Raw genomic sequence first — 26,023 nt, forward strand, 5'->3', positions numbered from 1 at the left:
TTGTAGCAATGGGGATTATTGTCTTTTCTTCCATACTTTCCTAACAGGATAGGCATTTTACAGAGAGGATGATGGGATTTTTTTTTTTTTTTTTTTTTTTTTTTTTTTTTTTTTTTTTTTTAGGGATATGGAGAATAAAAAATAAAAGGATGCCAGAACAACATAACTTTTAAAGGAGCAGTGAAAAACTTTATGTCTTTGCAATTAGCTAGATTTGTTCTCTTTGTTCTCTTAGGATTATTCAGTCTTGGCAACATTTTGCTCAGAAAATGAATATACTGTGTGGAAATACATGCTCTACTCATGACTGAAGTGGATGTACTAAGTTTGGGAGGCCACTAGCCCTGGCAAGCCAAGGCAGAGCCCTGAATGGGGAAGCAGAAGGTGTGCTTGGTGTGCTTTGTTTAAGACAAATCATGCAAGACCATACATCCCTATGCTGGTCTGTACAGGTCTGTGTAGAGATCTGATTAAGTAATGTTACTTAGAAACACCAATTGTGTGGTTGTGCTATTTTTAGCTAAAGTTGAAAAGGTATATATATAGATGTGAAATATATATAGAAATATATATGTGTGATATAGATAGAAATCAATAAATTGGGTCCATGCTTGCACCAAATGGGGAATCTTGTCTCTTCATTATGCAAGTGAGGGTCCTGTCTCTTAGTTGATTGGAGTCAATACTATGCATTGTTTTATAAGTAAGTTTTCTTTTTGCTTTTCTCCTTTTGTATTGAATTCTTCCATGAGATATCAGCAAATGGGAAATGGATTTCTAATCTTTCTTTTTTCTAAATTTTACTTTTATCTAATTTCTCATATAATTTACTTCTGCTTTTCTTAACAGTCTGGCCCCATCTTTTGACACCTGCCCTTAAGAGATATCTGTATACATTGATAAGATCCCTTCTTGACCATCTCCTCTCCAGGCTAAATGGGCCTGTGGTAGGCTTATGATGAAATTATTATTTTCATTTGTGCTACCTCTTTAAAATATTCCATTTGTAGTGATCCTGCTTCTTCTCTATAAGGACATCATAATTTGTTGTCTTAAGTTGCAGCATGTCTAATTTCAGTTAGACCAGTAAACTGAACCTGAAACTTGGGTGTTACCAGTGATCTGCAAAGTATTTTCCTGAAGCAGTCAAAAGCCTGACATTGCTTCCCTGAAGTTTGAAATAGAGCAGATATGTGGTCAAAGAAATCTGTATAATAAGAACTAAGAGGTTCTGCACAGAGCTAGCTTGAAGGTGATGAGAGGCTTGGCTATCAAAACTGTACTTAGCAACAATAGGGAGTTAATCTCTAAATCAGAGAGCTGACAGCCCAGGAGACAAAATCATCTCAGAGAAAAGACAAGAAATTCTTCATAAATCTAGGAAGAAATGCCTAAATGGTAGCTTTTTAAAACAATTAAATTTAGACTATGTAGCTAAGGACTATATCAATGTCTTGTTTCTAAAAGTCTCTAGCACTGTAACTCCTGAAGCTCCTTGTATTGAGAACATGATACTCAAGAAACAATGGGCACATTTGCAAAATAGGTCTACACAATGAGAATAAAGGAGATGATGGATAGTTTTATCACTGACAGTGATTTTTATTAGTCTAGCTGATTATTTTCTTCCTTACTTGAAAAATTAGGCTGCTAATCAGAAATATATTGCAGCAGTTTGATAGCTGGTACTGCAGAGTTAGAGAATAATCTTTCTTGGTGTTTGGTTCAGATAAAATGTAAAATAAGAAAACTGAGATGTGTAATAGAAGACAAAAATATCACAATGTAGAAGTTCGCCTACCTGAAAAATTTGTGTAAGTATGTAAATTGGATGCTGCTAATAAAAATCTGTTTTCACTCTTCACCTGTTTCTTGACATTAGTATTTTCTTTATAATCTTTTTGCATTATGATATAAGAGCTTTTTAGCAAGGGACATTTCTCTCATTTTTGCACTTCTATACAGGCATGTTCCAAGGATTCCAGTGTATACAAGGAACAAGAATGAGGAACTCTTTAGAATTCTAATTTAGTGTTTGAACCAAATATTTAACAATAAAATTGAGTTTCTTTGCTGAGGAAAATTAAATTTTTCTAAACGTGTGGACTATAAAGTTTCTTTCTTTCTTTCTTTCTTTCTTTCTTTCTTTCTTTCTTTCTTTCTTTCTTTCTTTCTTTCTTTCTTTCTTTCTTTCTTTCTTTCTTTCTTTCTCTCTTTCTTTCTCTCTTTCTTTCTTTCTCTCTTTCTCTCTTTCTCTCTTTCTTTTCTTTCTTTCTCTCTTTCTCTCTTTCTCTCCTTTCTTTCTTTCTCTCTTTCTCTCTTTCTTTTCTTTCTTTCTTTCTTTCTTTCTCTCTTTCTTTCTCTCTTTCTCTCTTTCTCTCTTTCTCTCTCTCTTTCTCTCTCTCTTTCTCTCTTTCTCTCTTTCTTTCTCTCTTTCTTTCTCTCTTTTTTTCTTTCTTTCTTTCTTTTTTTCTTTCTTTCTCTCTTTTTTTCTTTTTTTCTTTCTTTCTTTCTTTCTTTCTTTCTTTCTTTCTTTCTTTCTTTCTTTCTTTCTTTCTTTCTTTCTTTCTTTCTTTCTTTCTTTCTTTCTTTCATGTTAGCTTGATAAATTAAACTGCAAAAGTAACTCCATTCAGGGAGATGACCAGGATGAAAACATGAACCTATAAAAATAAACTATAAGCTTAAAAGTAAGCATGCAGTTCCAGTAAGCTACAGAATTGAATCCCAAACACTTTACCTCAGTCAGAAAACACAGTCTGTTCCATGGATATAAGAAAATTCTATCTATAGCAAGAGAAAATGTGTCTTAAATTACCATAGAAATGAAATATTAAAATATGGAAATCAGTGGAATTTCAATAGTTTGTTTCTTAGTAACATAAGGTGAAATCTTTATCATTGTGTTGTTCAGTTTTTAAACTAATCTACTACATACATTAGCATGCTTCAAAATCTGCTTTTTGGACCTTCTCCATAGTGACTGACACCCTCGTGAGAGCTAATCAGTCTATGGCAAAATTCTCATTGTTTTCCATAAGATTTAAAAATTTGGAAACAACTTTATTGCAAATATGGAACAAGATGAATTTTGCATTGCAGACCTTTAAGTAGTACAGAAAAGCTTTTCTTGAGAGGTGGATACAACAATTCCATAAACACTGATTTTTCATCCATTTAAATGGATCAAAAAACTGTTAGCAAAATAAATAATTTCGGATGCTGCTGTAAATATTCAATGTTCTTATTCAGACATTTTACACTAAAAAATCACCCTGTCTCAAAACCTTTCTTGCAAATTGATAAGAAACTGTACTTCACAAGAATTCCAGAAATTAGTATGTTTGAGAAAGGACATTTAATATCATCTTGCTATTTTGTCCTTTGAAAAGCTGCATAAGCATATATTCTATAAAACCCTCCACTGCAGACATGAAAAATTAACTTTATGGTTTATTTTAATTACAATTTAAAATTGTATGTCTACTTCCTGTTTTGCATCAGGCTGGTTCCAGCTCCCTTGCATTTTATTTTTATTGCATCCTTCATTATAACCATTGCAGGTCCAGCCTCCTGTTCTGAAGCTTTGCCAGTCCCATCACCAGAGAGGGTCAGACACAGCTTTGTCAAGGCATGTTTTGAAAACCTTCAGGGACAGATACTTCACCACGTTTTGGGTTACATGCTCTGAGGATGTATCACCAGTGTTGTAAAAACGCATTATTTGTGCTCAACCCGAGCCTCCCATGCCATCATGTGTGCTGCTGCCACTAACCACCCCATTTAGCACTACAAAGGGTTTAGTACTGAAATCTTTGCAAGTGATTTCCCGATAGTTGTAGGCTCCTGGAACCCCTTAGTTTGTTTTTCACACTAAATTAGCCCAGTCTATTAAATTTCTCACAGTCTATTGTAGACCCCTGACCTTCTTGAGTAGCATTTCATGGACCTTTTCCAATTTTCTAACACTTTTCCTAAACTGAGTGGGTGGGAAGTGGGAAAGCTAGAGACAAAATTGCAGGTACAGCTACAGTCACACCAAGTAAAAGGGATTGATAACACTTTGATATGCTGGCCGTATTTCTCCTAAGGTTTTTTATTTGTGATGCAAGTGCACAGTTGGCTGGTGTTCAAGGTGGTGCTTCCCATACATTCTGGTAGAAAGGACCAGAGCTGCTGCTCAGCCTGAATTGATGTGTGGGGATTTTTCAGGTGCAGGATTTTGCATTGCTGAACCTCGTGAGAGTAAGTTTCATTTTCTTTCTGGGCAATAGTTAACAACGGCTATAGTTAACTTTTGAGGTAGCTATATTTCTTAAGGAAACAATTGATGTAAAATACAACACAGGTGAATTAGGTTTTAATTTAGGGTTCTATTGCATCTGACTTTCTGAAAAGCACTGTGGAAGTACAAAAATTAATTCAAAGCATGTCTTCCTCTTAGACAGTTTTAGTGGCAAAACAACTCAGTCCTCCTGTTCTTATAATTTGAAAATTTTACAGATCTCAAATAATACAGAATTTCACAAGGCTAGGTGTCTTATGATGAAGCAAGGCCAAATCTTATTTCCTTATCTCTTCTGACAAAGACTACCTCATGAAAAGGATGTCTATCACAGAGAATTAATCTCACTGTCAAAACTAAAAGCCTGAAACTGAAGTAAAACTCAGTAAGATCAATCTTAAGCTTTTAAATAATAATTTTGATTCTGCTGATTGTCAAAGTAGAGAATTTAAATCTAGTTCTGTTTAATCCTGATCTCTCCATCTTACATCTGTTCTAGAAAAGATTGATAAAAATTTACACAGAGATGAATGTGAGACAGCATAATATAATGAAATCTTTCAAAGAGAGTATTCATCAGTTGTGTTTATGAGGGTAGATTTTTATTTTAATGAACTTCAGTCAATGAAAATGAAGCTTAAGAATGCATGAATTTCCTACATATCTTAGCCATCAATTCTTAATTGTTCTGTGATCTGCACTTTGAAAGGATCTTCAAACTCTGCTTATTTACCAAAGAAAAATCTTTCAGGATCCTCATATGATCATATTTTACAATTATCAAGTTCAGCCAGCTGACAGTACGAAGGACTTAATTTAAAAATTACCTTTGTAGAGGTATTTTTTCTTCTCTTGGTAGACCTTAACCCCAGCTGTCTGACCTGTTTCATGCATTCATACCAATTCATATTCTACTAAAGAGAGTAAAGTTTTATAATTACAATGTATATAATTATCATTTTCTAGTCTGAGAATTTAATCCTTGTGCAGAGTTTTTGAGCACTGCCTTACCCTGGTTTTGTCTTCCACCATTTTGTGTTTTATTAGTGTCAGTAAAATCTTGAATTCAGGAGTTCTGTAAGTCCTTGTGGAGAACCGTGGACCAGAATTTAGGATGGCCCTGAGTACCAGGCAGCTGAATGCCTTTTTTCCAAGAGTGAGCGTGATAATCTCTTTTGTCTGTTATTTTATTTATGAGCCTCTCTTTTTCCCCTCTGCATTTTGTAATTTTTATCATTGGAGAGCCAGTAATGGCCCTCCTTTGTTTTGTGCAGGTAAGAGCAGGAGCTCTACTATTTTACAGGCAAGTCAAAAGCTTTCTCATAGGAAAAGATCTGCCCTAGAACCTGACAAAGGTTTAGACCATTACAGTGGAAGAACTACATTTGCGTTCTGCAGATTGCATATAAACTACTACATTTATAGTTTTTATTATACTCTCTTTTTCCTCCCTGGCGTTCATGGTATAGATTTGGTTTTAATCTCTATGAATCCATTCTGATGGCTACATTAAAACTTCAAAGTAAACAACATTCTACCTCTTTTTGTAGATTGCTTTTAGTTTGCCAGAACTTGTTGACCAGCAAGAGTCAGCTGGCTGACTTATTCTGCCATGCAACATCTGCAGTCTGTTTCTCAGCAGGGAAGGGCTGTTCTCAGCAGCTTTTCTAAAACTGCAGGAGTGCACAGGAATGCCTCATCTATTATCTCCAGTGTGCAGAGAGCCACTGCAGACCAAAAACTGAGTGAGATACACAGCACTAGAGCCTCTGCATCTGTTCTTAAACTAACAACAAACCTTCTGCAAACGTTGCAAACCAACCCAAAACATGGTCAGCTATCCTGAGGGGGTAATTTTATTTCTTCCTCTTATGGTATCAGTTGGATGTGCTAGCTGTGTGTTACATAAGAGCAATATCTGTTACACTCTAAAAAAAATTGCTGGGGAATACCGAGCCTGTTAGGATGCAGTTTTTATTCTGCCTACCGTTCTACAAGAGCCCCGGCAGGGATATACTGGTTTATACATGTTTATTTAGTAAGTTTTCATAGTGGAAAAACATTCTTACACAAAAATAAAAAGTGTGTATCCATCTTGTTTGCTTAACTACACTGATACAGACTAAGTAGCACAACTTTATAGTACAGATCGGCCTGTAGTAAGGGGCGGCAATTATGTAATTTTTTTTAGCAGATGGTATAGACAAGCCCCAGGCAGCTATGGGGAAGTCCTGCCTTTGCTGTCAGAGGAAATCTGACAGCACACAAATGGAGCCACAAACTTTGAAAGAACACTGTAGCAACGTGTGCTAGTTAGGTGATTGAATTGACTTCTGATGAGTAAATAATGTTTGCATCCCTAAAGGGAGAAGAGGATGCAGATACTACTAGATGCAGGCTAGAATATTTGGCTGAATGGAGGACCAAACCCTCTCGATTATTGTGGTAGAAAAAAAAATTAAACCCAAAACATTCCACAGGAATCCAGAGAGAATAATGTGAGCAGAAAGCAACAAAGAAAGAAATAAAAACCTTTTAAGTTTGAATCTTCTGTTGTCTGGAATGAACCTCTTGACATACACTGTAGAGAAGAGGGAAATTATAACACACATAGCATAGAGACGGGCCACATCAGGCTTGAATCTGCACTTTAGCATCTTCTTGTAAAAAATTATATGCAGTAAGGTTGAGACTATAAGTTTTATAAAATTGAAATTGACATTGAAATACACTGAAACGAACATTGAAACAGAAAAAGCTGGCGATGCAGCTTAGAGACGTGGTGCGAGGACGGGGACGGAGGCGATGTCCTAAGAACTCGGCTCACAACGCTGAGATTTAAATGCAGCTGTTTGTGCGTAAAGGAGCTGCGATTTTTATTTCGCTGCCCTTCACCCCAACAGACACCTGATGTCTTCCAAAAGGGAGGCGGGACGGCAATAGGAATAACAAAGCGCTAAAATACAGCGGAGTCACGCACTGTCCCGCCGGTTCCCGGCACAATTCCCTTCCCCGGGAACGGCCAGGGCAGGCTCCGCTCAGCCAGGGCGGGCTCAGCCAGGTCGGGCTCAGCCCCCGGCCCCGCGCCGCCCCTCGCCGCTCCGCCCCGCCCGCCGCCGTTCCCGCGGCTGCCACGGCGCGGCGGCCGGGTCGGGCCGGGCCGGGCCGGGCCCGCGGGATCCCGCCCCCCGCCGCCGCAGCCGCTGCAGCTGCTCCCCGCCACCATGGTTCACCACTCGGGCTCCATCCAGTCCTTCCGGCAGCAGAAAGGTCGGCAGGAGCCCGCTGTCGCCGCGGCGGCGCTGGGCACGGGGAGAGGCTCGGGGCTGGCGCGGTTCGGTGCTCGGTTCGGTGCCCGGTTCGGTGCCCGGTGGCTCCGTGTGCCCGATCCGCCCGTGGTGTCGGCGTGCGGGCTGTGGCTGGTCCCGCCCCGGAGCGCACTGATACTGCGGGATGCTGTGGGATTCTGCGGGATGATGCGGGATGATGCGGGATGCTGCGGGATGCTGTGGGATGCTGTGGGATGCTATGAGATGCTGTGGGATGCTATGAGATGCTGTGGGATTCTGCGGGATGATGCGGGATGCTGTGGAATGCTGCGGCATGCTATGGGATGCTGCGGGATGCTATGAGATGCTGGGGGATGCTATGGGATGCTGCGGGATGCTATGAGATGCTGTGGGATGCTGTGGGATACTGTGGGATGCTGCGGGATGCTATGGGATGATGCGGGATGTTGTGGGATGCTATGGGATCCTGTGGGATGCTGCGGGATGCTGTGGGATGCAGGGCCGGTGGACAGTGCGGCTGCAGGAGAACAGCCCGGTGCACCGGGCCGAGCCCACCCGCACGCTCCTTCCCCCGGGCTCGGCCCCGCCTCGGCCGCGCTTTCCTTCCAGACAGGCGCTGCTGCTTCTCGGCTGCTGGGCAGGGGAATCCAGAGATGCTCGTGTGCGTGATGCTCATAGGTCGTTCAACCTCTAGAGTTCACTGCAGTTGTTGCTGGGCTTGTTTAGTAAAGTCTATTTCAGTCTTTTTTCGTGTCACGCCGTTATCCAAGTACAAAAGTAGAGGAAGAGCATTATCTGTAATTGTGAGCAGGGCTCTGGTGTTACAGGTACAACTTGGGTTCAGTCTGTGTGTTGGGTTGTTTTTTTGGCTGGGGTTTTGATTGCCAAACAGAGGCTCTTTGCTGGTCAGCAAATATGAAGGTGAATTTCCAGTTGTGCTTGCCATCACTGTAAAACCTGTATTGTGTTCATGTTAGAAAAAGGATAATTCTCTCAATGAACTTTATTTTATTCTTTCTGTATTTTTTTTTTCTCTCTAATTCTACTTTGATGGATCAGATGAACTATTTCTCTCACTTTGTTATCTTTCAGTCATTGACAATCTTTTATTTTTTAAATTTATTCTTATAGTGCAGTATGACATAAATTATGATAGGAAATGGTATTCTTTATACATAAATCATGAGCTCACTTGCTGGATTTTGCCTCCTTCAAGTTCTTCTCTTTGACTGGTTAGCTGAAAATAAATAATTCAAAGCACTTTTTCCATTCTGGTAATCCCATAATAAATTTACTTCCTTGCTGTAGAGGTCTTGCATTTAATGCCAGTCTTGTGTGCAGTAACGAGTGGTGCTGTTTCAGAGTGTAAAAAGTCTAATTTAGTCAGGTTCAAAGGCAATTAATTAGTATAAAAACATATTTATTCAACTGTCAAGTCTACATTTATAAAAGCAGTGGAAGCCTTGAAGCCACAGTGTTAGTCCTTACTTTTTCCTAAGACTTACATCACAGCTTACACTACAGCAATGATTAGCAAGGCCCAGAATCATCAAGACCCTTCAGAAAAAATGCTGCTGTTCTGTAATAACCCTTAAAAAAACTATCCCAAAACTAACTTCATGTTCAAGTTCTTTGACTTGTGATCTATGCAACACTGTTTGCACAAGTTATAAAACTTTATAAAAGCTAAGTGAGTTTTGCCAGTTACTTTTTGAGAAGGTTGTTGTTCTCATCTCCTTATTCCTGAGGAAATCCTGATTAGCACATTGCCAGCCATCAGACTTTGGAAAAGAGGGGATGCTTTTATGGAGCTGTGTAGCCTGTGCAGTATTGACTAACACGACTGTCTCTTTCTCAGGCTTCTCAAATGCAGTGTGCTTTGTATGAAATGTACCTGAGTTCAGCCTGTTTTTCTCAGCCTAAAGCTTTTAAGAATGGAGGAGGACAGTGTGAAATCTTTATCAAAACACTACTGCAAAACTAAGCAAACAGAAATTGTAGTCAAGAATTCATCATCTTATCATGAGGTATTGAGAAGAAGCTGAGCATCTGGTACTCTGAAGTTCATAGACACAGATCTCAGAAGCAAAAAACATTGTGTCTTTTATTTCTTTTAATTTAATACTTTATATAAGACTTTATTTAAAATTTAATATTTTGTTTACTGTCATTCTAACTTTCTGTTGCTGAGATTTTGACTAAATGCACTGTTTGTTTTCAGCTGCTCACAAAATAGTGCCCCAAATTCCCCTTCTTTACAGAATCAGTGGTAATCTTCATGAAATGGCCAAATGCCCACAACAGCTGTGCCTTGTATGCTTCACTTGCATTAAGACCAAGCTTCATTTTTTTGGGGGGGGAGAGACATTGAGAAGCCATTATTTTTATATGGATTCTCAGTCATATAGGAAAAATATACATCAGTAAGTCTCATAGTTTCTGAAAACAAATAGAAAATAATGGTAAAAATTATTAAAAATAAATTTTAAACAATTTTAAGTTTTCTTCAGGAACAGAACCTACCTATTGCCAGGAAACATAATATTCAAACTCACTAAAGAGGAGTAACTCTTAAAATGGGACATAGAATGGGGTAGAGAGCATTTATTTTCTCTTACCTACTCTGAGCACTTTGTTCCAGTTGAGAAGTTTGGTTTCAGTACCAAAACTGTTTTTGCAAGGTTTGGAGGAATAAGACTAACTTTGGGTGTCTAGGAGCCTTCAACAGGAAGGAGAAAAGAAAGAAAGGAAAAAAATATGCAGTGGGTTTATGACTGTTTAGAATTTAGGTGTTGCTTTTCTTTAATGTATCTTTCCCTTCTTGGCAGAGTGAGGAGGTGTTCAGAGTAGGAGGCTGCTGCCATCATTTTGTCTTGCTCTTTGTTCAAATTGTGTATGCAGAGTGAAACCCTCAGTTTCAAAACCTCAGCAGAGCTCAATATAGTGTTATAACAAGACACAGAAAGGGTTGAAAAAAATGAATCTCATTCTTCTTCACCCCCACAATTCTTGTTCTTCTCCTTGTGTCCAAAGATAAATGTCTGTTGAGAAGGGCAGTGTCCTAGAGGCAGACTAATCTGTGTCTGCACAGCAGTGTGTTAGATCTGTTTAGCCATCTGTATACTATTCTCTGGCTATTTTTAACTTATGCTTTGGCAGAAGTGGGTTTTTCTGAAATTATTTTCCTCAGTGATATTCTTAGACAAAAACCATATTAATAAATATATACCTTTATACTTTTTTCATTTTTGAAAGGTGATGCAACCTATGGCCTCTGAATTGTCCAAGGAAAGGAAAATAAATGTTTATTATTTACTGGCTTCTTCCTTTACTAAAGAATAATCTTCTTCCTTAGAGATTAATATGCAGGTAATATATGCTGCATGTTACTGTAAATACTTCTTTAATATACAAGTTTGTTTAAAACTAGTAAGTAATCAATAGTTATTCATAATGGAAAAATAAGATATTGGTAAGAGCAAAGATAATCTCTATAATATAGAGATAATAGTAATTTGTAGTTCAATAATTGTAGCAATAATTTGTAGTTTAATAATTCCAGGGAAAGATAGCTAGTTAGGTATCATAATCTTTTACATGTAGGACATAAAAATATACTGCAGCCTTATGGAAGATTCTGTGTTTTCCATAACAGGTGTGGGGCAGGTGCTAAGCAATTGCTTGTTTTATTAGGGGACTCTGCTGAAAACTTATATTCTTTGAAAGGAAAGACAACATAATTTGCAACAGGCTCTTGGTAGGTGGGTTTGAACAAACCTGAGTTTAAGGTGCAGGTCAAGGTAATTGCTATGCTTAAAATTTTAAACCTCTAGGACTTTTATCCTGACACACAGACTACAATTTCCTACATACTTTGCTGGGTGCTTTTGCTGACTAGTGCTGGTTTTTTAATGAAAGAGTTCAATGCTGGGAAAAAGAAAATATGTTTGTGCTTTAAAATTGAGTTGCTTTCATCTTGGCATATGAGATTTATGGACTGTAGATTGAAATCCAGTGGCCAGTTTGGGGTGCTTCTGGTGTTTCTGGTTAAGGAGGTCAATGTCAGTGAGACAGGAAGGAGTTCATAGACTTCAATACACATTAAGTATTTGAGAGTACTGATTTAGCCTCTCAAGGGATTTATTTTGGAAAAGTTTGAATTGAGACTTCTGAAGAAATCAGGGATCTCCATAAAAGATGTATTTCTAGATGTATTCCAGTTCTCATCTGTGCCAAATAATTATTTTCATTTTACATATTGCCACTTGAAACTGTAGTGTGATTTAGAGGGATTGAGGGTTGGCTTGAAAATCTCTAATATCTCTGCCTTCACAGGGTAGCTCATTGCTTCATTGACTTTTTTGTTAAATTACTATGAGAACCTCTGTTGTTGTAGAGTAGAGCTTTCTGTTATGGTTTCTTTACTCTGATTTTAAGATCTTAATGGCCTGCATTCTTTATAAAACAGCTCGTGAAATCGATTTGCATTTCTTGTGAATTTAAATGAGAATTTGTAAACATCACATTTTAAGTTGCTCCAGAGTTTCCCGTGTTCAGGGACTTGGACTTGTGATTAAGAATCTCATGGAGACTTCTCCAGGGATGTTTGGTGCTTCTGTGGCATGACTGAACTCAGTAAACTTAATAATCCAAAGAGACTGCTGAAATCAGTAAAAGATGGAATTCTGTCACCCTGAAATTTAGGAGAGACAGTGCCCCTTTGCCACTGTTCTGCAGAGTTGAAAGGCCAGGTTGTCATGTCAGTGTGAGTAAAGCAATTCTTTTGGCCTCAGCTCTTCAGTTTCATTCCAAGGAGCACTAACACATACAGACAATTTCAAAGCCATGCTCATCTTTACTCTGAAAGCTTAGAGCAATGCAGCTATTAATACAGTCCCTTAAAACAATACTGTACTCCCACAGTGCTACCTAAAGTGTTTTTTGAGGGCACTGAAAGGTCCAGTGTTTGATAATGCTATATTTGCTCTTACTTCTTTTGGCTGATTCAGCTGTTCAGTCCATGATGCACTCCATCTTTCTCACTCAGACCCCTTTGGAGAGTCCATAGTATCTCTTTTTATTCCAGGTAATACTGTCATGGGTTGTAACTTCAAAAAAATAAAGAGCTTTTGGAAAGCAATCACTAAATAGGACATATTAAACCTTATATTATGCAGCTGCATGAGTGCTGTACATTTTTTTTTTAATTGAATGAATATGTAAAATGAGAAAGTTAAGGATATCAGAAAATTTTGGGATGTTGTATAACTCTATCTGGCTACAGATAATGATGCTGTGATTAGATGTTTGGGCATTAACTTCCTACATTCTGTTTTAAGTATATCTTGATATAGTAGTATCTGTGGACAAACCTTGTACCTATTCCACTGCTTTTCAAAATTTCCTAAGAACCTGTGAAAATAACTCTTGCCACCACTCATTTTCCTTAGAACTCTTGTCCATTATATTTAATTGGCTATCACCACAAAATTGAAAGTTCCTGATGTGCCTTCATATTTTGGTTTATTTATTCTGCTTTTTGTAATTTTTGAGGTCTGTTGAATGATTATGATAAATGAAACAGCCCTGTCAGTTTATATTCTGTTGTAGTAGTATTTTGAATATATTGATTTTTGGTGAAAAGTCTTTGCACTTGCAAAATCAGCACTAGTCAACATATTTTATGAATAGAGGTATTTTAAAGTTTTTAAAGTTCCAAAAACTATGAAAAATTGAAACAGTGTCTTAGCTAACAGTACCAAGAGCCTTGCATGCAGATGGCTAAATAGTAACTGGGAAAGTAATGAAAAAAATAAAAGCCATTTTGTATTTTAAACATAGTGTGATGGCAGAAGGTGGATTTGCTGAATTCACACGTTTATTGAGCAGCATGAAGATTACTTGCTTTCTGCTTTGGCCTGTCTAAGGTGAGGACTTGAGTCAAACATGCAATGACATTTGCAGAAAGCATTGTATATGTGGCTGCCCAGATTAAAATTGTTTACCAGACTTGTTCTGGGGTTAGGTCAGTTCTGTATATTCTACAGCCTGTGGTACAGGATTGTTGATCAGAGACAGTGTACTCAGACCCAAACTGCAGTGTGCAGCAATATGCTGTACCAGCTGTGAGCTACACTTAATGCATATTCATCACTGTGTTCTCAGAAAGAGGTTCTGGGTCTGCCTTATTGAATTATCATCTCTCTTGTGAGGGCTTTTAGCCAGTGCAGCTACTTAAGGGAGGAGCTGTTCATTTGTCACAGTTTAATTCACAGTATATTTGAGTATTTAAGTGAGGTTCTGGAGAAACTGATACCTTAAGTTTTCCTTTTGGATCATGTCTAATATTCATACATCAGGCAAACAGTGACATCTGTTATGTAACTTTGATCTGCTTAATGGTAGGATCTTCTGAGTGGGAAAAAAGATACTGTGAAAGCATGCTGAGTTAGATTCCATCTGCAACCTAGGCAAGAAAGTGTAGTTTGAAGAGTCTGCAGAAATCCCTTTTGAACTACAAATTGACACTGTTCATGTGGTTTTCATTGATTTCTTTGGCAACAACACAGGACAAAGCCACGTGTCTTCTGTTGCTTCTCATCTGTTGTTCTTACTGGATCCCCGTGTGGCACAAGAAGGATGCTCAAACTGAGGAATTTAGAGCTCACTCAAATCTGTGTTGAGAAATTTTTAAGTGCATCACAGTTACACAAGTGTAGAAGGGAGTCACGTATGCTCCAGATAGCTCCTGGATGATGGCAAGCTCTGAAGTTAGAATGTTTGAAATGCCATATTCTCTTCTCTGATTCAGTACAATTACTCCTGCTCAAAAATTTCCTTACTGTTTGCTTAGTAGCATCATCAGTAGTATGTGTTTATAATCCAGAAGGTCTAATGTGTATAATATCTCTATTACCTTTCTGATTCATTATACTAACAGAGTTAGTGCTTTTTTAATTTTCCTGAAGCATTAGTTGGTTTTTTTTTGTGTGGGAAGTCTGTTTTTAGCTGTGGGCTATTTGGTTGTCTGTCTGGTTTAAACGACAAGTGTCTGCCAAGGAAGGTGGAAACCTCCCTTGGAATGGAAACCATACTATTATAAATTTGAAATTTTCAGTGCTTCCATGTTTTTACACTGATCTTTATCTCCTAGACTGTCAGAGGTTTGTCCATATCTGAGGAGTGAAACAAACACCATTTAGGATATTACTTTGAATTAAATGTGTTGGTAGGGAATAATCAAAACTTTCTCTTCTTTTGTGGTGTTGGAAAGGAGCATCTATAACTTTTTATTATTTTATATTGTAGGAAATCTCAAAATAAACCTGAGATTGACTTATATTCAAGCTGAGGCATAAAAAAGTATTTTGAAATATGCATTCACAAATGCTTGTACTTTAATGGAAGGATTTTCTTTAGAGAGAAAAATAATTTAAATGTGAGGGTGACAGTAATCTGTTCATCAGTCTGACTGGACTGTTTCCCATCTTGGTTGCTACTTGTAGCTTTTTGTTCAATTTTGACACCTTGGTTCTGGAGTGTTACCTTAGGGGACTACTAATGTCATCATCTAGTTTATGTATAATCTATTAGACATTATTAATTTCATACCTGTGGCCATCATATATATTTGCTGGCTGTCTTTTCTGCCTAAGCAGAAGGAATCCAAATTTCTTGCAGCCTGGAATGGAAGGAAGGCAAAGCAAGGCATGGATTAAACTAGTTATTCAGCATTTTCTCCCTTTACCAAGGGGAAAAAAATAAAGAGAGAAGTGCTTTCAAAAGAGCTACTCCTTGATTTTTGAAAAGCACTTATATCAGTGCTAAACTTTGTCAGGCTTTCCAATTTCCTATTCAGCTTTCCAGTATTTAGTGTAGAAGACTATGCTATTAGGAGCAGCATGTGACAGGTATCTGTTGTTTGGTGCTTCTTGGTGCCATTTCTGAAAGAGGCAGGAGGGAATAAGTGGCTAAAAAGAAGGTCAAGTTTTTGTAAATTCGAGTATGTGAATATGTTGTGTATGTGATGCTGTTCCTTCCACTGCACTCATCTGGTGATCCTTTGCATGACACTGGGGCCTTAAAACAGCCCGTTTCTACATGGTTATGGGATCTTTAGTTCATTTCCAGCATGCTTGCCAAGCTGCCAGATGTCCATTTATATTTTATATATCTGGTGTATATGTCCATACTTCAGGAAAAGGAAGCAGTTATCAGTGCAAAGATGCTACCTTCAAACCATCACTCTTACAGTAATTATGTGAGCATTACTATGCAAAAAGACATGATGACAGCTAAATTCAAATCAGAATCTTTGTCCAGAACATTTCATAGATTTCTTCAAGAGTATCCCCAAAGTGTATACTTCCATGAAAAATACATTTAGTTAGACTTTTAGTTTACTTTTGCCTCTTATATCTTCATTAGGACAATTTCCTCTTGTTTTTTCTCTCCTGATTTGAAAAGCACTGTTTTCTGGAGGTGAAGGTCTGGAGGGGAGAGGGGCAACACCATTTTATTGCTACTATTGTCATTATTTTTTTACTGATTGTTAGGTGATTATTCAATACAGTTTCCACTAGCAATTGTGTATTAGTGTGGTTTTCACTATGTGGTGCCTTTCCTATGCTGTTCTGCTTTTGTCAGGAAAAATAATCCATGATGCCAGAGGTTTATGTCCAAAAAGGAGACAGAGGAGTTCTGTAACTTTATTTGAATAAAGAGAGAGGCCATGGGGCATTACCTGTAGGGTCTCTCAGACTCTTAGAGGACACAGCCTTTTTATCCTGTTTTCCTGGCTTCATTTCCCTCTCTTTGCTCTTTGGCTGGGGTACTTTAGACTTTCCAAATCACCTAATGCAGACCCCATTCCAACGTGCATCCCCTCCTTCTTTTTCTTTGTGTCTCTGCTCTTTTTCTCTTAAGTCCAGGAATTTAGCCTGGCTGAGTAACAGGGTGCGTCAATTAGTGTAATTCCTGTGGAATTTATATTTCCCCCCATTGCTTCTGTCACCTATCCGTATCTGGCTTTATCTACCAGCAGGTCCACAGTTTGTTTGTAAAGACACCTCCCTCTCATTCCTTTCACTTTTCATTTCATGTCTTCTTTTTTTTTGGTCATGACCTATCTTTTGTAGAAATAAGGTTTTCCTCACTGATTCAGTTGCAGTGTCGTTTTATACTTTGCTAAGTCACTAAAAAAACACTTCTTCCTAAAAATGGAATATAAATATTGAATGCCAATACATTTTAGGCTGCAGAGTAATTGCTAAATGTCATTGTTTGACATTGGACAAGCGCCAGGTACTCATGAATGCATTTGCTTACTTTCTTCTGCTACAGTTGAGCAGAGGAGAGGGGAAAAAATAATTTATGAAGAGCTCATGAGTTGAGATAAGGACTGGGAGAAAACACTCTAAGGGGCAAAGCAGGTTCAAATTTAAAGGTGTAAAGTAAATTTATTATTAAGAGAGTCAGAGGAGGATGATGAGATGTGTCTGTCAATAATCACAGATTTCTCTGGCACCCATCTGCTCCAGCGTGAGAACTTTTCCCATGGGCTGAAGATGTTCCTGATGAAATCTGTGAAATGTTCTGGACAAAGCAGCTGATTTGAATACAGCTGTCATAGTTTCTTTCTGCATATTAATTCTCACATGTTTATTGTCAGTGGGTCTCTGCATCCCCTGTAGATTTCATGCATTACAGCAGGACAGTTTGCTTCAACACAGTCCTCACTGTGGCTTGCAGAGGGATTTTGGCTCTGCCACTCGAAGCACCTCCTCCCCTTCTTTTCCACTGACTTTTTTCTTCACTTTTTAATTTTTTTTCCCCTAAGAATTGGTATCAGGGATGGTGATAGGATTGTAATTGCATGTGAGGTCTTTGTTTTCTAAGAAGTAAGCCAAAGTAATACATTTGATGAGAACAACTTTTATCATCTATCAGTATAACAGTATAATTTTAGGGTGTTGTTTTACCTGCAAATTGTCTGAATTTTAAGATTACTTACATGTAGTGATCCAGTTATCTTCAGATTTGTAAAATATTACTTTATTTTTCATTTTTCAATGAAAATACATAATAATACCTAAGAACCTGACCATTAATTTATAGTAGTGAAAAAGAATCATGAGATACTGATAATCTCCCTCTTTCCCTCCATGTTGTTTTTTCCTTTTTTTTTGTATTAGCCCAATAATCTGGGTATCCAATAAGTAAATACTCCATCATGCTGCATTGTAGAGCAGATGGACACTGAAACACTGATGGTTCCTATCCAAGAGCCTGTACTGAAAGAAGGAAAGGTCTGGGAAAGGGCAGATCTAATCCTGCTAGTTATGTCTATGGTAACAATTTTTCCCAATGTAGGAAAAAATACTACTCTTAAAAATAGGAAATAACACTCATAAAGGCCATATGTGAAATTATTCTACAAAATATTAATTTTTTCCCTGTCTTCTCATTTTCCTCCCAGTTTAATGCAAATGTGCTTTGTCAATTTTTTATAAAATTGTGTTGGAGGTTAGGATTTGCATCAATTTCAGTTCATGAAAAGGGAGATCTTGAGGATGGCATTAGGGAGTATGTGACAATTTCTTAAGGAACAGAGTTGTTTCACTGCCTCATGATTGTATGTTCTAAATGAATATATGATGCAAAGGCAATGGTGCAATGTACAAATAAGTGCTTTTTTCAGCACTGGAAGTCATGCAGGACTTCAGTCCATAATGGTGGGACACTGATTGTTCTACATGAAGTGCAATTTCTCTTTCTTGGCAAGTAGGTGGTTTTTGCACACAGTTGCCATCTTGCTGTATTTGGAAGCTGTTGTTTCTTTGAGAGTAACTGCAGTCGGAGTATTGAATGCTTTTGTAACATCTTTTTCTGTGGCCAGGTTTTCTGACATGGGCATTCACATTTTTAATAAAAAAGTGCAGGAAAACAAGCTCTTCTCAATAGACTACTTAGGTAAACCTAAGGTTGTAGAGAAACAACTCAGAGTTACCATTTCTTCAGTTCTATAAAACCTTGACATTTTTAATGCTTAATCTTCAAAATAAATTTGCATATATACTATTAAACTCAAGAATTTGATACTTGGACAGTAAAAGATCTCTTGTAAACACTATCAGTATAAAGAGACCATCTGTCTTATCAGCTTGCAGTATTAATCTTCAGATATAGGAAGTTACGATTTGTAGTTTGTAATTTCCAAATTAAGCCACCATGAATATGCTGGATGTCTGACTAGCAAAGGTAAGTTTCTTTCAGGAGGCTCTTTAGTAGTGGGTATGGCTGTCTCCATTACTTTCCATCTTTTATTTCCTTATTTCTTTTCTCTGCTAGTTTGCAGAATTTTTTACATTCATATTTGACAATTTTTGACTTCTTATTGTCCATTCTGTTCCCTTATTTTGAAGCTTCATCACGAATGAATAAAAAAATCTTCTGTCTTCATTCTCCTCTATTAACTTAACTCTTTACTCTTTCTTACTCTGAGGAAAACTTCCAGAACTTTATAAGAAATTAGGTCAGAAAATGTCTCTGGAGACATTTAGACTAAAAGTGCTCCAAACAGCCCAACTTTGAAACTAGGTCAGATTGCTCAGGGCATTATCCAGTCAGGGTTTGAAAATCTGTTCCACAGTCCTGTCTGCTGTTGTGTTTCAGAGTGCTTTCAGCTTATGACCAGTTGAAAATTTCTACATTGGATCTTCTGTCTGTTCTTAGTCGTCTTTTTCTTGGGCACCTATGTTGCTCTCCCTTCCCTCTGTAATTCCCTTTCTAAGGCAGTGGAGTTATCTTCAGAGTGGCCTGGATGTGCAGATAAGTGGTTTCTTAGACTGCTTTAGTAAGGTGCTGCTTCAGCAGCTGCTTGTCCTGTTCCATGCCCTTGAGCTTTTAACTGTGTTTGTAACCCTCCATTGAGTACCTTCAGTGTGCTGGGGTGTCCTGTACAGAGATGATATTGAAATAGTCTGGAAAATAAACTTTCTAACACAGTTTGAATCATTGTAGAGCAGGCACTGGACATGTTAGAAGGCTGTCTCCTTTAATGTGTGTGACAAGACTTTCTGAACAGGGTATTATCTATCATAATCATACATATTAATTGCAATGCACCTCCTAGCTAATGCATGAACATCACTTTCCTGGAACTGATTTGCATCCATCTGCCTCTTGCTGGAGTCCTTACATAGCTCTGGAGGCTCCTCTAGAGAGGTCTCTGGTGGTTATATTCACTGAATACTTCAATATTACAGGCAACCTTTGCTTGAACTTTTTCTTTGGGCATGTGCTGTTGCTTCTTGTTACATAACTCGCCAAAAAACCCAGTGTAGTTCTCTTTATCTATTTTCCCACTGGTTCCAGCTATATTTATCATCCTGTGTGCATACTTTTGCATCCTTTTATCTTCTTTTCATAGTTAGTCTTGAAGCTCTGTTCAGCAACTCCAGGGGACCTGAAGATTTATATTCTCTGTCTTATTTACCTGGAGGACCCCAAGCTGGATGCTGTTTGAGATGTGGCTGCAGGAGAGTCAGAGAGGAGTAATCCCTTCCCTTGACCTCCTAGCTTCACACTTGTCAAAGCAGCTCAAGGAGGAATCAGCCTTTGTTTCTGCAAGGGCTCCACTGCTGACACCACTGGGAGTCAACCTGTTGATAATTGCAGTGCTAATTATTGTAGCAAATAGCCAGTGCCACGGATTTAAATGCCAATAAATTGAATTTTGTTTCACCAGCCAAGTGAGGAGGAAACTGTTTGGAAGAAGTATGCATGGCCTTGTCAGTTGATGTGAATGGTGAGAGTTTGGCTGATGAAGGATTAACGATTATCTCGAGAAGCTCAAGTTTGTAAAGTGCTTGGATGGGTAACAGATCATCTGTGAAACCTTGATTTCAAGGCTCCAAATGCTGAATGCCTGCTAATCTGGAAATCTGGCTGCAATTGGAAGATTTTATAAGCATGGATGACTCAAAGAAGGACAGATCACCAACTGCAGATGAGCTGTGGTATTTTAATTTACTTTTACCCCAACACACTGAATGAATTTGGCCTAAAGAGCTGCCATCAATAAAAAAGCTGTGTCCTATTAGTAGAAAATCAAAAAGAGAATAAATCCTCACCATTCCTAAAGCAACCTTTCAAAGGCTTTGTTTTGTTTTTTGGCAAGGCTAAAAAAGGCACTAATTGAAGACTTTTCCATCAGTGTGACGATTTGTCAGTCAGGAATTAGACTAGTGGTGACTTCAGTATTTCAGAAAACCCAGTTCTTATAGCAAATGGGTCACCTTCCTGGAGTGTGCAGAGTTACAGAGAGAGCTTTGGAAAAAGTTGAAGGCAACTGGATGTACTAAAGAGGACTAGTTACACTGAACAAAAGCAGTTGATGAGCCCCAAGAGGTGTGAGATGTGTGTGCGTACCAAAACTTTCCACATGAAATCTGTTTTGTGTGCTTTTTTTATTTCTCCCCAAATATTTTACTTGCCATGTTTTCTGATTTTTTTTTTTTTTTAGTTAGTCTTTTAAAATAATTAATTGAAGGCTGTAAGCACTAGTAAACCATTGTACTAGTTTCTATGACTCACACCCAGGATTCAGATAACTTAAGCCAAACATTTAATGGATTTAATTTAATAAATTTAATGGATTTAAAAAAATAAACCCAACATTTAATGCATGGAATGACTTTCCAAATCACATGTATAACAGCCATTGCTATGACAGTGATTCAGTGAAGGCAGAGAATATCTTACATCCACTTTGAAGTTTTATTTACTGAGCATTCAGAAATCAATCTGCTTATCTTATGCAGTGACCATTCTGTTCTCTGGTCCTGGCTGCAGATCTCCAAGAAAATTCCAGTTTTTTCAACGTGAGCTTCCTTGGCATTGCTTCTTCCAGTCTTGTTTGAGAAACTTAAAAGATGGCAAAGTGCAAATGATTTTTCATCCAGGCAATATTTTTTCTAGCAAAAAGGGAATCTTTTAAGAGGTTGAAATTTTAGAGTAGCAGCACACTGAATTCTTCTTTTATCTGATGTTTTTACTTGAGAAGTTCTTTAACTTGAAAATAGAAGCAAATTGTTTTTTTCAATTTGAATAAAATAATTTTCAGACAAAAATGGGCAATTTCCATTATTCATGTGTATCAGAAAAAGCAAACCTTAGATCAGTTGAAGGACATATGTAGTTTTTTTTTCAAGCTAGTTGCAATATACAATGTATGTAACACTATGCATAGCCTAGTTCTAAATGGCATTGTCAGAGCTGTAGAGTAGAAAGCTCATCTTCTGCAACTGCCTCACTAAAATTTTGTGTTAATATTATAGGAAAGCATGGTGCTTCTGGTTTGTTTTAAGAAGATATTCCTGTAAGGTTGGTTTTTTCTCTGGTAGGATAGGCAATATTTACTTTCATTGTCATCACTGTCTATGCTTCAGTAACTGGTCTGGCAAGAAAGTAATTGAAATGAACAGTTCCTGTGAGTGTTTCTGATGATAATGTGCAAAGGTTTTCTATCAGCAAAATTCCCTTAGTATCTTGAAACAACTTTTGAAATCCAGTGTAGGAAGATTGTGGAGACAGCTGGAATCATTGCAGCAGCAGATGTTTAATCTCTTGGCTTCTTTGCAAATATCAAGATTAATTTTTTATTTTATCCGAAGTTGAATCTAGGCAGTTGGTCAGATTTAGTATTATGATGTTGATTCAATATCAGGGTTGAAAAACCATTAGGTGAATTGATTCGTTTGAGAAATTTTGGGGTTTTTTTTAATGGTGTACGTAGAAAAGCAGCTCTCATTGGAAGGCAGATTTGCTTTTAAAACCACTGTCCAAATATGATAAGCAAAATAATTGCTTTTACATAAAATAAAGAAAAAAAGGACAATGGATAGAGATTCTGTTTTTCTTTCTTTTCTAGAATGTATTCTTATTTATTTTGCTATTTTATCTGAAGGAATATGAAAGCAGAATTGTGGGTGCAGCTGCAGAGCTTGCATCTGAAGCCAAGGAAAAATATGGAGGTTTCACAGTATCAAAGGAATGTTTCTGTTGAATTGCTTCATAACAATCACTTCATAAAAAATTAATTTCTCCCTTGTTTATAGTGGTCAAACTCTAAACCACTTTTTTCAACTGGGAATATGTAAAAGTTATTCTTCAAACTCCTGTCATTCCTTTGTCTCTCCCTTGTCTGGTAGCATCTTGCTCTTTATTTTTTTCTTTATTTCCTTCTTTTCCCTCTTGTCTTTTAGGCAAAGAGAACCTACCCAAATGTCTTTGGCATGAAAAATAATTTTTCTGTAGAACGAATTGGTGATTGATTTTTAATTATTTACAAGCCTTTGAGGTATGGAAACAAGAAATAATACTGAAGGCAACTTTGTCATTTTAGCTGACAGACACTTTAGTTGAAAGACACTGGTTTTCCTCTATTTGAAGTGTTCTTCATGGCTCATGAAGTGAAAGGAGGCATCTGTAAATATGAATAATTAGAAAACAATTGTTAGGTCTTGTAAATCATGGTTTATTATTGTTTTATATGCTAATGCTCAGAAATGGTTGTCAGCTGAACATTGCTGTCTTTAGAATTAACATATCATCAGGCTTTTTGTTCAAGTGTGCTTGAAAAGAGACTTTATACATTTTGTCTCTTTTCCTCTTTTTCCTCCTTGTCTTCAACCAAGATGAAAATTTTTAATATGTGATGGCAGCAAGAGCTATTAGTATTTAGTCTACATGGAAACTTACACAATATAAAGCCAGAGGAGCACTACAGAGTTTTGTCATAGCACCACATAAAATTTTGGACCCATTTTTGTAGTCTTAATAAGTTGTTAAAGAGAGGTAGATTTTAGCTGTCATTTTGATGTAATGATTTGATAGAATGAAGAAAAGAGTGGATAGTGAGAAATGGTTTGGAATTCTGTTAGCAGCCTCCCGTTGTCTTCTGCATGGCCCCTGTTAGGGATGGCTGTTGGATTAAGAGCATGATGGATGGAAGTATATAGAAAAATAAAGTTCTTTGGTGGACATTGTGGCTGCACACCAATCTTCAGGAGATAACTCAAAATCAGTCAGACATTAGACTAGCACATCTCAAGGACTGACATATCCTCATTTCCAAAGTCCTGGTATGGCTAATCTACTTACTGTAGTTGATTCACTAATTCCCTGTTATGTTTCTTGGTGGATGCTAGTGTGCTATTTAAGCAGCTTTTTCCTGGGTCAGCATCATTCTTGCACCTTTGGATTTTGGTCACTAAGTCCACATGCTCTGCAGGATGTTTAGGCTGGGCTCTTTAGTCAAGTTTTACTGTGCTGAATTGTGCTTCAGGACAACTTGGGGAAAAAAAATGGATATATGAGTCTTGATGCTAAATAAAATTAGTTCATTGCAGATTATGTTTTTTGCAATCTCCTTAGTGCCAGCTATTCTTAATATTATATTCACTTCTGTTTTACATCCTTAAAAAAATTATTGTTCACTTTTTTCCTCCTTTCATGCATTAACATATATAGACATGGTTTTCAAATCCTTAAATGGAAGTAGTAATTTTAAAAAGGTCAATAGTCACTTCCAGAAAAACTTTTAATGGATTTAACTTAGACTCTGATTTTGTGTTGGATATGCTTTTTCTGTATTTAGTTCAACAGAATTGATTACAATGTTAGTAATTTTATGGACAGTGCTCTAAGAATGAAAGTGAGGCAAGTTTTGCAGTGCTAGAGAAAGTGTGTTTTAATTGTTACCTTAACTGGAAAAGTCAGAGAAGCTTCTTAGCATGTAAGAACTATTTGCAAATCTGAAATGAAAGCTGCAAATTTCAAATGCAAATTAAGAAATTGGTATGAGTTTAATAAACATCTGCTAAACCCTTGTCTTTTCTTTCAGATGATCTAATTGATTTAACTGAATTTTAATTAATCAGGACCATCTTGGTATTTCATAACTCCTATTAAAGTGCCTCAATATGCTTGACAGGTTCAGTAGGATGCTTCATTTAAAAAAGATAAGATCAATCTGTAAGCAATTATGATGGGGGTGTGTGTTCAATGGAGAGCATTATCAGGAGAGACCTTTTGTCACCCCTGATTTCTTGTGAGTGTATGCACATATTAAGGCATGTGTCCTGCAGGATGGATCTGTGACCTCTCAAGAACCTGTTGCAAATAAAATCTTTTTCCAGAGATGTTTGGAAGGATGTTCCATGTTTTTATGAAAGGAGATGCATATTTTAAAAAGTGACAAAATAATGGTTGAAATGAATTTGCATCTAGTTTTGGAAAAGAGAGATAAGAATTATGTTCTAAATCAGCAATTCTGTAATTTCATTAAATTAGAGAACATCATGCATGCAAAGAAAAATTATCTTCTAGTAATATTTAAATCTTAAATTAAGTGCAAATATGAACATAGAAGAGTTACATAGTTCTGTACATTTTGCTTAATTTTGTTTGCTGGAAGGATATAAATTTCTCTTTATATAGCAAGCTTTGAAGGAGCATGGGTAACTTTTTTTTTTTTTCCCAGATATTTAACCTTTAGAGTTTTAAGTGCTTTAGTAATAATCTCAACTTTACCCCTGTAATTTAGGAAAACCATAAAATGACAGATTTTTAAAATAGCTCTGTACACCTCCAGAGCATTGAGCTGCCTACGTGGGCCTGATGTTGAAGCAGCTGAGTTGAGTTTGGTACTGAAGGTTGCTGAAGGAGGTGAAAAAAGGGTCTTTTTGACAGGCTTTCTATTGTGTCTTACTCCTTCCTGCAAGCAGCCTTTGTCACATGCTGACTCTCACCAGTGAAACTGGGTTGCAGTTTGAGCAAGAGAACAAAGCTCAGCTCTTCAGGATGGAGAGCTCTAATGATTTGCAGATGGGCTCTCAGGTGAGCAAAATATTCACAGCCATGAGCTGATAGTACATGAGGAGTGCTGCTTTCATATGTGGCTGTGAGCAACAAAATCACATCTCAGTTTGTTCCAGTGTGAGCAAGCAAATGGGAAAGAGCAAGAACTCCACTTTCTCAGGGGTTAAGGATATCCTCTGTTCTTCCAGGTGTCCCAGTTCATAATTTCTGGGGTCACATCAGCATGCAGGTGCCTCTTTGTTGGCCTTTGTCTGCTCAGAGGTGAAGTCATCCAGATCTGTCTCACCCAACTGCATTTAGGAGAGAAACCTATATAGCTCTGCTTCTAGATGATGTTACTTTGATATTGTTACTAGTTGGCTTTATGCAACAAGTACATAAATTTTAAAGCTTCCATTTCAAAAAGCTTGGGAGTTACACTGAAGTTTCACAGTCAACAGGAGACCTGTTTAATAAGCAAATTTAATAATTGTGATCTTAGGCTTCTGAGCTTGCTTCATCATGTGAATATTTAGAATAGTCCAAGTTTTTATCTTGGTCCACATGGAGGTATATTTATCTGGTG

General features: G+C 37.4%; 1 protein-coding gene across 2 annotated transcripts in view; it reads left to right on the top strand.

Annotated features, from left to right (window-relative positions):
* Positions 1 to 26,023, top strand: part of ANO3 (anoctamin 3) — a 111,159-nt gene that overhangs the window by 18,390 nt on the left and 66,746 nt on the right. Inside the window, exon 1 of one of the 2 annotated variants that reach the window (XM_079310091.1) lies at positions 7,468 to 7,555. The exons of the other annotated variant lie outside the window; for it this stretch is intronic. Within the exon in view, the coding sequence (XP_079166217.1) occupies positions 7,510 to 7,555 (46 nt within the window). The 5' untranslated portion in view covers positions 7,468 to 7,509. Of the gene's footprint in view, positions 1 to 7,467; positions 7,556 to 26,023 lie in introns of those variants that run through there. 2 annotated transcript variants of the gene reach the window in all.

This window comes from Erithacus rubecula, assembly GCF_903797595.1.
Source record: "Erithacus rubecula genome assembly, chromosome: 6".
Classification (NCBI taxonomy): Eukaryota; Metazoa; Chordata; class Aves; order Passeriformes; family Muscicapidae; genus Erithacus; species Erithacus rubecula.